The sequence below is a fragment of the Crocuta crocuta genome, unplaced genomic scaffold (genome assembly GCF_008692635.1).
Source record: "Crocuta crocuta isolate KB4526 unplaced genomic scaffold, BGI_CrCroc_1.0 scaffold204, whole genome shotgun sequence".
NCBI classification, from domain to species: Eukaryota; Metazoa; Chordata; class Mammalia; order Carnivora; family Hyaenidae; genus Crocuta; species Crocuta crocuta.
In genome coordinates, this window is record NW_027529603.1 from 1,896,803 (window position 1) to 1,910,618 (window position 13,816).

At 43.9% G+C, this 13,816-nt stretch overlaps 2 protein-coding genes and 1 long non-coding RNA gene across 3 annotated transcripts in view; 1 reads left to right on the forward strand and 2 right to left on the reverse strand.

Moving 5' to 3' along the window:
• Positions 1 to 13,816, reverse strand: part of CCL19 (C-C motif chemokine ligand 19) — a 78,963-nt gene that overhangs the window by 17,740 nt on the left and 47,407 nt on the right. The window lies entirely within an intron of this gene.
• CCL21 (C-C motif chemokine ligand 21) lies at positions 1,484 to 2,610 on the reverse strand. The gene is made up of 4 exons (XM_077761920.1): positions 2,479 to 2,610; positions 2,264 to 2,384; positions 1,993 to 2,175; positions 1,484 to 1,911 (listed from the first exon to the last, which is right to left on the reverse strand). Exons 1-4 carry the CDS (start codon positions 2,543 to 2,545, stop codon positions 1,878 to 1,880), a joined length of 405 nt encoding a protein of 134 aa, XP_077618046.1. The 5' UTR covers positions 2,546 to 2,610; the 3' UTR covers positions 1,484 to 1,877.
• The window catches only part of LOC144229806 (uncharacterized), a 12,793-nt gene continuing 730 nt past the window's right edge, over positions 1,754 to 13,816 (forward strand). The window contains exons 1-2 of the long non-coding RNA XR_013334604.1: positions 1,754 to 2,167; positions 2,460 to 2,559. This is a non-coding gene — a long non-coding RNA (uncharacterized LOC144229806). The remainder of the gene's footprint in view (positions 2,168 to 2,459; positions 2,560 to 13,816) is intronic.

A 13,816-nucleotide genomic window follows, 5' to 3' on the forward strand; every position in this document is an offset into this window, starting at 1 on the left:
TAGTGTGGCAGAGAGCTAAGAGTTTGAGAAGCCAGAAGCTGAAGAGTCACAACTGCTAGTACCACAGAGGCCTTAGCATTTACTGGTAAGACTGATGTCCAGTGATGGGATGGTGTGGGGAGCAGGTAGGAAGCCTCTTCTGTGCCTTGATGTTTCTATGACCTCTGCACAGCCCTTGGCAAGTGGGATCTCCAGACTCCCTGATGTTGAATTCCTCACTAGCACTCCAGTGCAGGGGCTTGGAGTAGGATTAAGTTCATTGAAAGAACATTTTAAAATGCAGTAATTCTTGGGGCACATGGGTGGCTCAGTTGGTTGAGCATCCGACTTCAGCTCAAGTCATGATCTCATCTTTTGTGAGTTCGAGCCCCTCACTGGGTTCTGTGCTGACTGTGCAGATCCCCCTTTGGATCCTCTTTCTCCGTCTCTCTCTGCCCATCCCCTGCTCATGCTCTCTCAAAAGTAAATTAAAAAAAAAACATTAAAAAATGCAGTAATTTTTGCATATCTGAATTTGCAGACTAAGATCACACCTGCTGCACGACTAGGAAGAGCTCTCATCTTCACCCATCTGCAGGAGGAGCAGACAGCACTTACTTTAATGACTTTATGATAAGTAGTAAATGATGTGGTGTGCTCAGGCTCCCACGGAAAGAAAAGGTGGTGGGGCAATCACCTCTAGCTTCTCGCCGCTCACCTAGGATTTATTCCCTTTCTATCCCACATTGCCTGGCTCCCCGATGGTTTTCCCTTTCCCTGTGTATAGAGATAAAAGAGGGAATGAGAAGATCTCTGCTCTGGGGAGGAAGAGGTAGAGAGGAGCCAGGCCAGAGTCTTCTTAGAGAGAACACTGTTTTACATTTGAATTCTAGGAAGCTTAGGGAGTCAAGCAGCCCAGATAGGAATAGAGAATCACACAGCTCCATTAAACAAAGAGAGACCCAGCTTCACTGATGAGGGCAGAAGTTACGTGGGTGTTTGGGAAGGGATGGGGGCTCTGAAGGGGTCCCAGGGCTGGAACTGTGCATAGGGTAGGTTTTAGTAGAACTTGTGTTTGCCTGTGTTACATGCAGGCCCAGGTTCCATTCTCCCTCCTGGGGACCCTCCCAAAGAAGTCCTTGGACCTTCGCATTCAGAGGGCCCCAGGGAAAGTGGCAGGTAGAGCTGGGAAAAGATCTGGAGGTCACTCCTGAAGTGAGAGCTTGCTGAACATAATGGCTCTGTAGGGTCTCAGAGGCCTGCAGAGCCTTTGGCGCTATGTGCTCTGGATCCACAATCTCTCACTAACAGGGATTTCTCAGAGACCAGGAGCAGCCCACATCCCTTCTACTTACTGCCAGCATAACTGGGAGGCAAGGAAACTCTTGGGGTAGGTGAGAAAATAGAATTTGCCACATCGAGCTCTTGGCTTGGACCAGAGTGTGTGACCCCACCTGTAGTGACACTGGTTTCCCCATGGACACAAACACACAGGAACAGATACTTGGGTGGGAGGCTGGAACAGGTTTTTATTGTTAGGTATAAATCGTATTTACAAGAAAGCGGTAGGGTGCAGTGGGAGTAGGGTCAGGTCCAGTATCCTGGGTGACCTTTCCTCAGAGGGGACAGTCCTGCTGCCTCCTCTCACACTTTCTGGGAGACTCTCCTTCCTCTGCCTTTCTGGACCTGGCTTGATGTGGGCAATGTAGCCATGCAGGGTGGGGCTGGGTATACAGATGGGATGGTTGAAGCAGGAGGAGGGGTGAGGCAAGGCCAGCATGAGGTGGCTGTTTTGGGGTTCCTGAGTCTACCCCCTCTCCTAGCCCACTTCTTGCTCCTTGGATTGAGGCTCCAAGCCCCGGTGAGGCTGGTGGGGGCCTCCTGGGCTGGTCACTGGGCTATGACCCTTTTGGGGTCTGGGGCTGTTCAGTCCTGGGAGGGCAGAAGAGGGGTTTGAGGGGTTGATTGAGGCTCCCCTTCACTTCCCTCCCACTGTCCCTCTATCTTCCTCACCTCTTACAGCCTTTGGAGCCCTTTCCCTTCTTGCCAGACTTGGAGGCTCCTTTGTCCTTCTTACAGCCCTGGACTTGTTTCCGTGGGGCTGGTGGCTTGTCCAGACGTTGCATCAGCTGCTGCACCCAGGTCTCCTTAGGGTCTGCACATAGCTCTGGCTGAGAGCGCTTCCGAGGTGAGAACCTGGGGGTTGGGCATTAGCAAGCCTGTCCTAGTTTTGCCCGCCATGCCCTCCCCACTCAGCTGCACCCACCTTCTTGCACCCACTCACAGGATAGCTGAGATGGGGCAGCCCCTGCTTGGCTCCTGCTTCCGGTAGCTGCGGACAACCTGGGCAGGAATCTTCCTTAGGCTGTACTTGAGGCAACAGTCCTGTGCCCCTCCATCACTGCCTGCAGGGTGGGGTTTACAGGGAGCCAGGGCTGTTGGTAGGCTCTCACCCATGCCTCCCCTTGTCCCCATCCTAGGCAACTCCCTTCTTGATACCTTGGGTCCAGGGGATGCAGAAGGCCAGGACCAGGACAAGGAGGCTCAGAGCCAGTGACTGAGCCATCGCTGTGGTAGAAGGTGAGTGTGAGGCCAGAGCAGTGGGCGAGGTGGACAGCTGCAAGTTGGGGGTCCGTGTGTCCGCTAGGGCTGGTCTGCTGCCTATTTATGCAGGCAGACACTTTCACTTCCTCCATCCCCAGCCACTCTGTCCAGGCAAAAATAGGGATCTCCCTCCTTTTCCTTCCTGAAAGGCAGATCCTGTTCTGGCATCCAGCCTTACTAGTATGCGGAAACTTCACACAGCCCATCAGATCCCAAGCCTCCTGAGTTTATCTCCTCAATATCAGTTGAATCTGTCAGGCTCTTTTTCTACCCTTGGCCACTGTTTTGGTCCAGTCTTCACCATCTCTCTCCTGGAACACTATGATTGCCTCTTCACTGCATTTTAGGTTCCATATTCTCCCCATCCTTCCAGCAGGCTGAGGACTGTTCCTTCCTAAAATGCACATTTGAGTTTTGCATTGTAAGATTTCTTTCTTTCTTTTTTTAAAGTAGGCTTCATGCTTAGTGTGAAGCCCAATGTGGGGCTTGAACTCACGACCCTGAGATCAAGACACTGAGATCAAGACCTGAGCTGAGATCGAGGGTTGGACACTTAACTGACTGAGCCACCCAAGTGCCTCAAAGATATACTTCTTTTAAGTATTATTTATTTAAGTAATGTCTATACCCAATGTGAGGCTTGGACTAATGATCCTGAGATCACGAGTTGCATGCTCTTTGGACTGAGCCAGCCAGGTGCCCCTGAATTTTAAAAGTTCGTTACGCATTCTGGATAATAGACCCTTATCAGATATATGATTTGCAAATATTTCCTCCTAGTCTGTGGGTTTTCACTCTCTTGATAGTGTCCTTTGATACACAGAATCTTAAAATTTTGAAGAAGTCTCACTTATGTATTTATTTTTCTGTTGCCTGTGCTTTTGGTGTCATATTTAAGAACCTTATGCCAAATCCAAGGCCATGAAGATTTATCTTTGTTTTTTACCCCAGCTTTATTGAGGTATAATCGACAAATAAAATTGTATGTATTTAAAGTGTACAACATGATGATTTCATAGAGATATACATTGTGAAATAATTACCATAATACCTCCATCACTTCACATTGTTACTTTTCTTTTTTTGTGGTGAGAATGCTGAAGATCTACTTTCTTAGCAAATTTCAAGTATACAATATAGTATTATTAACTACAGTCACCATGCTGTACACTCACTCCTTAAAACTTATTCATCTTATAACTGAAAGTTTGTACCCTTTGACCAACATCTTCCCATGCTTCCCCTCCCCTAAGCCCTGGCAACCACCACTCTGTTTCTATGTGTGTGGTTTTTTAAAAACTTTATTCCACATATAAGTGATACCAGATAATATTTGTGTTTCTTTGTCTGGCTTATTTCACTTAGTAAAAGGCTTTTCAGGTTCATCCATGTTGTCACAAAAGGCAGTTTCCTTCTTCTTTTTTAATGGCTGAATAATATTCCATTGTATTTATATGTCACATCTACTTTATCCATTCATCCATCAGTAGACACTTAGGTTGTTTCCATGTCTTAGCCATTGTGAATAATGATAACAATGAATAAGGGAGGACAAATATAACTTTGAGGCAGTGGTTTCATTTCCTTTGGATATATACCCAGAAGTGGGGTTGCTAGATCATATGTAGTTCTATTTTTAATTATTTGAGAAACATCCATATTGTTTTTCATAATGAATATACCAATTTACATTCTCATCAACAATGAGAAAAGTGGTCCCTTTTCTCCACATCCTCTCTAACATTTGTTATTTCTTGTCTTTTTAATAATAGCCATTCTAACAGGTATGAGGTGATATATCCTTGTGGTTTTGGTTTGCATTTGCCTGATGATTGGTGACATTGAGCATCTTTTTATATACCCGTTGGGCATTTGTATATTCTTTGGAAAATTCTCTATTCAGGTCCTTTGTCCATTTTTATTTTTATTCATTTTATTTTATTTTTTATGTTTATTTATTTTTGAGAGAGACAGAGCACAAGGGGTGGGGGGCAGAGAAAGAAGGAGACACAGAATCCAAAGCAGGCTCCAGGCTCTGAGCTGTCAGCACAGAGTCCAAGGCGGGGCTCAAACTCATGAACCATGAGATCATGACCTGAGCCAAAGTTGGACACTTAACTGACTGAGCCACCCAGGCGACCCTCCTTTGTCCATTTTTAAAACATATTTTGTTTGTTTGTTTTGCTATTGAGTTTGTGAGTTGCTTATATATTTTAGGTATTATCACTTATCAGATAGTTAGTTTGTAAATATTTTCTCCCATCCCCTAGGTTACATTTTCATTTTGCTGATGGCTTTCTTTTCTGTGCAGAAGCTTTTTGGTTTGAGGTAGTTCCACTTGTTATTTTGCATTTGGTGTCACTACCCCTTCTCCCCCCCCTCCCCCCCAATAATTTCCAAAGACCTATATCAAGGAGCTTTTCCTCTTCTAGGAGTTTTACAGTTTCAGGTCTTACATTTAAGTCTTTACCCATTTTGAGTTAATTTTTGTGTCTGGTTTAAGATATGGGTCCAGTTTCATTCCTGTACACGTGGCTATCCAGTTTTACCAACATTGTGTGTTTTTGGCACCCTCGTCAAAGATAAGTTGACGACATACACATGGGTTTATTTCTGTGCTTTTTATTCTCTTCCATTGGTCTATGCATCTGTTTTCATGCTAGTACCACTAGCATTTTAATCACTATAGCATTTTATATAGTTTGAAATCATGAAGTATGATACTTCCAGGTTTGTTTTTCTTCCTCGAGATTCTGATTGTTGGGTGTCTTTTGTGGTTCTATATGATTTTTAGATTGTCTTTTTTTCTAGTTCTGTAAAAAATGCCATTGGAATTTTGACAGAGATTGCATTGAATCTTTAGCTCACTTTGGGTAGTATGGGCACTTTAATAATATTAATATTACAATACACCAATATTACCATCTTTCATTAATGTCTTATATTTTTCAGTGTATAGGTCTTTCACCTCCTTGGTTAAATTAGTCCTAAGTATTTTATTGATTTTAATGATATTATAAAGGGATTGTTTCTTAATTTCTCTTCTAGATAGCTTGTTATTAGTATACAGAAATATGGCTAAATTTTGTATGTTGATTTTGTATCCTGCAACTTTACTGAAAATTTTTTGTTTTTGTTTTTGTTTTGGTGGAGTCATTGGGATTTTCTATATATAAGAACATGACATCTACAAGCAAATGACAATTTTACTTCTTCCTTTGAGATCTGGACACTTTTTATTTCTTTTTCTTGCCTAATTGCTCTGGCTAGGACTTCCAGTACGGAGTTAAATAGGAGTGCTGATAGTAAGCACCCTTGTTTTGTTCCTAATCTCCCCCAACGTGGGGCTTGAACTCACAACCCTGAGATCAAGAATCGCATGCTCTACCAACTGAGCCAGTCATGCATTCCAAACATTTTCTAAAAATAAAGTCTATGCCCAACATGGGGCTGGAACTCAGACCCCTAGATCAAGAGTTACAAGCTCTACCAATTGAGCCAGCCAGGTGCCCCAGTTTTGTTCCTAATCTTACAGAAAATGCTTTTGACCTTTCACTCTTGAGTATGATGTTCGCTGAAATATTGTCATATATGACTTTATTTATGTTGAGGTAGATTCCTTCTATACCTAATGTATTGAGAGTTTTTATCATGAAAGAATGTTGAATTTTGCCAAATGCTTTTTATTGCATCTGTTGAGATGATCATCTAATTTTTATCCTTCATTTTGTTAATGTGTTTCACATTTGTCGATTTGAGTATATGAACCATTCTTGCATCTCAGGGATAAATCCCACTTGATCATGGTGTATGACTCTTAATGTGCTGCCAAATATGGTTTGTAAGTATTTTGTTGAGGATTTTTGCATGTATGTTAATTAGGGATCTTGGCCTGTAATTTTCTTGCAGTGTTCTTGTCTGGTTTTAGTATCAGGGTAAGGCTGGCCTTATAAAATGAGTTTGGGAGTGTTCCTTCATCTTCAGTTTTTTGAGAGAGTTTGAGAAGGATTGGTATTAATTCTTCTTTAAATATTTGGTAGAATTCACCAGTGAAGGATTCATCTGATAGAATTTACCAGGTCCATCTGGTCCTGGGCTTTTCTCCATTGGGAGATTCTTTATTCTTGATTTAGTGTCCTAACTAGTTATAGGTCTATTCAGATTTTCTATTTTTTCATGATTCAGTCTTGATAGGTTGTATGTTTCTAGGAATTTATCCATATCTTCTAGGTTATCCAATTTGTTGGTTATATATATTTTATATATAATTGTTCATAGTGGTCTCTTGTGATCCTTTGTATTGTGTGGTATCAGTTGTAATGCCTTCTTTTTCATTTCTAATTTTATTTTCCAGTAGAAACTTCCAACTGCTCCATTTCTGTATACATTTACATCCCCACAAACAGTGCACTATGGTTCCCTTTTCTCCACATCCTCACCAACACTTGTTATTTTTTTTTTCATAATAGCCAATCTGACAGGTATGAGGTGATATCTCATTGTTGTTTTGATTTGCAGTTCCCTGATGATTAGTGATGTTAAACATCTTTTCATGTGCCTGTTGGCCATATGTGTGTCTTCTTTGGAAAGATGTTTATTCAAATCCTCTACTTATTTTTTTTTAAATGTTTTATTTATTTCTGAGAGAGAGACAGCATGAGAAGGGGAGGGTCAGAGAGAGAGGGAGACACAGAATCTGAAACAGGCTCTGAGCTAGGTGTCAGCACAGAGCCTGACGTGGGGCCCGAACCCACAAACCGTGAGATCATGACCTGAGCCGAAGTCGGACGCTTAACCGACTGAGCCACTCAGGCGCCCCCCTCTACTTACTTTTTTCTCCTTTTTAAAAAATTTTATTTATTTATTTTGAGAGAGAGAAAGAGAGAGAGAAAGTAGGGCAAGTGCAGAGGGAGAGAGCGAGAGAGGGAGAGAGAGAATCCCAAGCAGGCTCCATGCTATCAGCTCGAGATGGACACAGGGTTTGATCTCATGAATCATGAGATCATGACCTAAGCGGAAATCAAGTCGGATACTTAACTGACGGAGACACCTAAGTGTCCCTCCTTTACTTATTAAAAATTTTTTTATATCAAGTTGTATGAATCCTATATATATTTTGGATAGTAGCCTTTTATTGGATGTGTGATTTGAAAATACCTTCTCTGATTCAGTAGGTTGCCTTTCATTTTGTTGATGGTTTCCTACACTGTACATGTAGTTTGATGTAATCCCATTTGTTTATTTTAGTTATTGTTGTCCTTGTCTAAGGAGATTGGTCCAAAAAACTGCTAAGACTGATGTCAAAGAACGTACTATATTTTCTTCCAGGAGCTTTATGGCTTTAGGTCTGATATTCAAGTTAGATTCAATAATTTCAATTGCCTTATCTTCAAGTATGCTGATCCTTCTTTCTACCTTCTCAAGTTTGTTGTTGAATTCTCTCAGTTATTTTTTTTTTTCATTTAAGTTATTGTATTTTAGGCTCTAGAATTTTTGTTTGGTTCACTTTAAATAATTTGCACCTCTTTATTGATACTCTCATTTTGCTCAGACATTATTTTTTGAGACTTCTCTTTGTTCTTTGCCCATGGTCTCCTTCAGCTCTTTGAACAGATGTTTTTACTTTTCTAAGAAATTTTTGCTAGATATGTATTCTTTGTTGTGGGTGGTCCCTGAAGTTTTTGTTCTGTTATCTCTGCAGTTAGCCAGTGACCTGACAAATGTGTCTCTACCCATTTCCCACTAAAAGGGTTCTGTCCCTTTTAATATTGTGATTTATGCCACTTCGGAAGCTGCTGCAGCCCCAAAGGGCTTCAACCAAGGCAAGCATCTGCACCTGTCCCTCAGGGAGCCACCAGACTGACCAAAATGCACAATCCCCAATTTTTGAAGGATGAGATTCTCTGCCACCAGCAAGACACTCCAGGAATGTGTGCCACTATCTCCACAGTGTTAGGTAGTAGCTAGTTGATACATGGTGCTCTCATATGAAAGATCAAGCATCCTTTCCTTTAATCAAGCACTCCTCTGACTGTTATAAGTGTCTAATCAAGTTCCAGAGTTCTGAAATAGGTACTTGCAATTGCTCTTCCCAGCTCAGTGGTTGCTTCAGTGGAGGGACCAACCCCTAGAGCTTCCTACTCTGCCATTTTGCATGCTGTAATTCCTGTAGTTTATTTTTTAACGTTTTAAATCTTTCATCTGTTTGGAATTTATGCTGGCGTATGGTGTGTGTATTATTGGGTCATGACTTAGAACCTATATTTAAATCCAGATTGGGACTTCAGAGTTGTGATCATCGGGTTAGGACTTGAAAATCCATCTAGTTCTCAGAGTGCTAAACCCAGCACCATACTCCCTCATACCCAGGCTTATCTCACATTTCTGAAGGACAGCTTGTATGGGGATAGGGAGACCATAGGGAGATGTGGGAAGGATAAGAAATGGGAGGAATAAAGTCAGGACAGAGTAGGCAAGAGAAGATAGTGACAGAAAGATTATGCCTATAATAAGGGAGTTGTTCCTAGGATATAGAAGGGCTGGGGATTGGAGATGGGGATATTGTTGGATGGGGATATGGACAAGGTGTTTTATCCCAAGCCTCACGGAGGAGAGGGGCTGGAATCTGAGTGAATTAAAGGAGAGATAATTGAGCTTTTGTGTCTGAGGTTTTACTTTAAGCAGGGCAGGGAGTGCCTCAGCTGGCAAGAGGCTGGCATTCTTGGGACAGGACTGGGCAGAAACAAAGTGATAAGGTTTCTTGGGTCTTTTACCTGTCTGATGGTAAGTCCTGGCACTGGAAAGCTTTTAATTCCCATATCTTCAATCTCTCCTTCCCCACCTATCCTCCACCCTCTGTTGAAGTGTCTAAGTAAGTAGTCAGCAGCCTGTTTCTGAAGAGTTTCCAGAGAGATAGGATGGCACGGGCACTGGGAGGGTGTGTGCGTGTGTAGATGATTCCAAGTCATATCATTAGATTTTTTCCACTGTTTCCAAACTTGGATGTACTTCAGAATTATATGAGCTCATTAAAAATACAGAATTAGAGTCACAACCCCAGACCATCTTAAATAGAATCTCAGATTAGAGTAAAAGGATCTGTATTTTTTTAAAAAGTTCTCCAGGTATTTCCAAACATTTGGTGGAGTAGGGCTGGATGAGCCATCTGGGCCTATTTTGCTCCCCAGCCCAAACTCCATATGGGCACAGAGCCTGTGATAGGTAACGAAGATGGTGTGGGGGAAGAGGAAGCTAGGGTGATATACCCCCAACCTTCCTGAGGGAGGGGACCTTCTGGCCTGGCACAGCTTGTAGAAAAAGAGAGAGCATGGCTGGGAAGAGGTAAGGACTGTGCTACTGCCTCTACTAAAAGTCTAGGCTCCCTGTCTTTCCTAAGACATCCTGTCCCCTTCTCCTTGTTATGCCATCATGGGGGGGGGGCTCTTTTTTGTCAGGTGGTGTCCACAGTCCCCTTAGGTCCCATCCTTGACTGGGTTTCCTCAACTCCAGAGGCTTTTCCTAGGATCTACTATAAGTTCTCACCTCTGAACTTGAGCTTGTAGTGGTAGGCCAGCTATAGGGAAATATTTCATCTTGCAGGTATTGGGGCCTCAATGCTTATTCCTGGGAGTTAGAACCTAAGTTAAGGGCCCTGAGAGAAGGAAGGGAAGGAGTGGAGGCTTTGCTGGAAGTAGATACTTGGCTGGACAGAAAGTGAGGACTGGAAAGAACTACTCTCAGAGCAGGAAAATGACAACAAATCTCTGCCACACCCTGGGATGCAGATGACTGAGCCTATGAGGTGGAGGTAGGGGCATGGCAGGAAGGCAGGGAGGAAATCTGGAAGGTAGTGGAGCCCAGGTATAGACACAGTCCACAATGGGGGGGTTGAGACAATGAAATAAGTTGCTGTCCTTCCCTTGGAACTCAAGTCTGCCACACAGCCATTTCTCTGTATTGAGCTGCTGGCCTGGGCTCATCCCACCCATAATCCTATTGAAACCCTGTGCTTGGTGTGGTGGTCTGAAGCTTGCAGCCCTGAAACAAGCCCTTCTTTTGGTTCTCAGGACAGGCAGAATGTAGACATTGGGGAAAGGGACACAGAGACTCAGATGGCAATACATCTGAGATGTGAGTGTCCACCTAAAACTTGCAGTCTGTTGAGTGAAGATTTTGGCTTGGTGAACTTCTGACAGAGCCTAAGTAGTGTCTGACAATCTCTAGGGTGGCCAAGGTGCAGAGTCCTATACTTAGAAGTGTTGGTGCCCGGGGGTGAGAGATGAGGGGTTAGGGGATGACATGGCTGACTTCAGCTTTACCTTTGTTGATGAGTTCATTGTGAATATACCCTTTCACCAGATTGAGATCCTGAATATGGGGAGAAGAGGTGTGCTAATTCACCCTGACTCTCTCCAGTGTCAGCAGGCCCACTACCTATTTAGGACAGGCACCTGAGACAGGCTCTGGGGTAGAGGTCCTAGGTATGGGTGTTGCAAGAGCCTGGAAATCCCCACATCCCTTCAGGCCCAGGTCTCAGACACATTTGCTCCCTCCTGGTATGGTGTTCCAGGGCAACAGATGCCCCTAGCTTGGCAGGCAAGAGCCAGGGAAGGGTGTGGTGGGAACTTCAGCTGAGAGGCTAGACTAATCTCAGAACAAGGCTTGGGATGAGTTGGGTCCCTGTAGGCTTTTCTGCTTGAAGAGAGTCAAAGGGCCTGGGCACCTTGGTGCTCCTGGGTTCCAGGTGAACACTGAGTTCTTCAGGGACGTCCTACCCTGATGACTGTGCTGGTGTTACTGAAGGAGCTACTGAGTTTTTGGAGTGCAGACGATCTATACTGTCATAAGTGTGTGCTTTTACAGGCCTAGAGAGTGCAGACATTATTCAGGTGTAGCTTTCTATGGTTAAGGTTAGTGTTAGGTAACTGTGCTTAGACTAGCACTGATGTAGTAGTTACAGATTGGAGGTAGACAGTGGTGAGCATAAGACGAGGTAAAGATTTTGGGAGGGAATACCCACCAGCATTACTTCGAAAGGATNGACTTTGCTGAAAACTGAGAATATTGAAGGTGTTGGTTACAGCTCATCTTTATGTCCTCAACCCTTTGTTGTAGGACTTTGGTCAGCACTGTGAACTCATAGGGGCCCTTAGGGGGGCATGGGAAGGGCCTAAGTCAGGATGTGTGCACATTAACCTTGGCTTCCCACATGATGTTGCTGTGACCTTTCTGGGTCATTCCCTTCACTCTGGGTGCCCTTCTTGTCTCCTTGCTATGTGGCTCTCCGCCCAACTCCCACCCGGCAGGGAGGATGTACCTGTTACAAGACCTCCTGTGATCTTTGGGGTGCTTTAGGGTAACACCTGGAGGGTGTTGGTTCAGCAGGCCTAGGCCTTGTGCCTCTTCACCCTGAGGGCCACAACAGGGGCCAGGTTCCCATCCCTGAAAGAGTCACCATTCAGAGGAGGTACACATTCATACTTCTTCCTGTCCCATATTTTCTGCATCCTGCTAGGAGTGGACACATTGTGCTAAGTGCTAGGGTCCTATCAGAGGAAGAGAGTCTTGCCACCACCTCCTGGTTTGATGGGATGTTGAGTCATCCTGGATTTCCTTAGAAATCAGTGAGGCAGGGGCAACCCACAGACCCCCATACCACAACATAGGGAAACTACAGCATTCCTGCACTTCCTTTAGCTCTTGGCTCCTGTATCAGAGGTCGGAAGGTGGGAATGCAGAGATGCCACCTTCTGAGAGATACAAAGTGTCCAAAACAGATATCTATCCCATCCACTCAGGGCAGCCTCTTTGTTTTTTGCCGTCCAGTTCTGTCCTCCCAGCTCCAAATCACCCCAGTCCCTGGGTGAACATAAGGATACCATACCTGCCCTATTTCTTAGTCTCAAGGCCATTCTACTTCCTTATGCACCATGCATTTAGGGCTTTATCTGCTATCCCTTCTACTATGTTCCGAGAGCAACTATTTCATGTATATGATCACCAACTTCAACCATGTTTTCTGCCCATCTGGGCTCACGTGCTGCTACTTTTTTTTTTTTTTTTCTGAGAGAGAGAGAGACAGCGTGAGCAGGGGAGGGTCAGAGAGAGAGGGAGACACAGAATCTGAAGCAGGCTCCAGGCTCTGAGCTAGCCGTCAGCACAGAGTCTGATGCAGGGCTCGAACCCATGAACAGTGAGATCATGACCTGAGCTGAAATTGGACACTTAACCAACTGAGCCATCCAGGCACCCCTCACTTGCTGCTACTCACTTCTTAGGCCCTAAAAATAACTTGCCATGGTAATTTCTAGAATTCTGCTCCACCTCTGGCGTTGGCTTTCCATTTTGTCCTTTCCCCTACTTGCCATGATCCTTTCCCAGCTCCTCTTTTTCCCCTCTAGATCTTATTCACCACTCTCTTAATTGTGGGGAAACCTTGCTTCTTTTGGTATACAAAGTCCTCCATCATTTAAAAAAACTTTTCTTATTTTAATTTTTAAAGTATATTTATTTATTTTTGAGAGGGAGAGAGCATGAATGAGTGAGGGGCAGACAGTGCAGAGCCTCAAGCGGGGCTCGAGTTTACCTGATGTAGGGCTTGAGCACAGGAACTGTGAGATCATGACCTGAGCCAGAGTTGGATGCTTAACTAATTGAGCCACTCAGGCACCCAAAGTCCTCCCTCATTAATGTCATCTTCTCTTTACACCAGTGCAATGTCTGTGCTTAGTCAAGGCCAACCCCTCTTCTTGGGGACTCACTCATATTCCGTTACTTTGCTCTCTTGCATCATCAACTTATTCCTCTCCACTGGATCTTTTCCATCAATATCCAGCATACTGTGTCTCCCACTTTAAAAAACCCGCTCAGTTCTGTCCTCATTTTCTGCATGTCTATGGAATGAAACTCCTTGAGACAGTTGACTATATTTGTTATCATCAGTGCTCTTTCATTCTTTCTTGAACCTACTCCAGTCACACTTTTACTTCCACTACTCACCTGAGTCTATTCTTCTGAAGGCCATGAACAATGACTATGTTACTAAACCTAACAATCCTCTCTGAATCCTCATCTTACTTTGCTGATCAGCAACTTTTCATGCAGTTGCTCACTTTCTCCTTGCAATAATTTTCTTTCTTGGCTTCCATTATTTTATACTCTTTTGCTTTTCTTCCTACATCATTGGCTACTACTTCACAGTCTCTTCTTATTAGTTCCTGTATCCTCCCCCCCC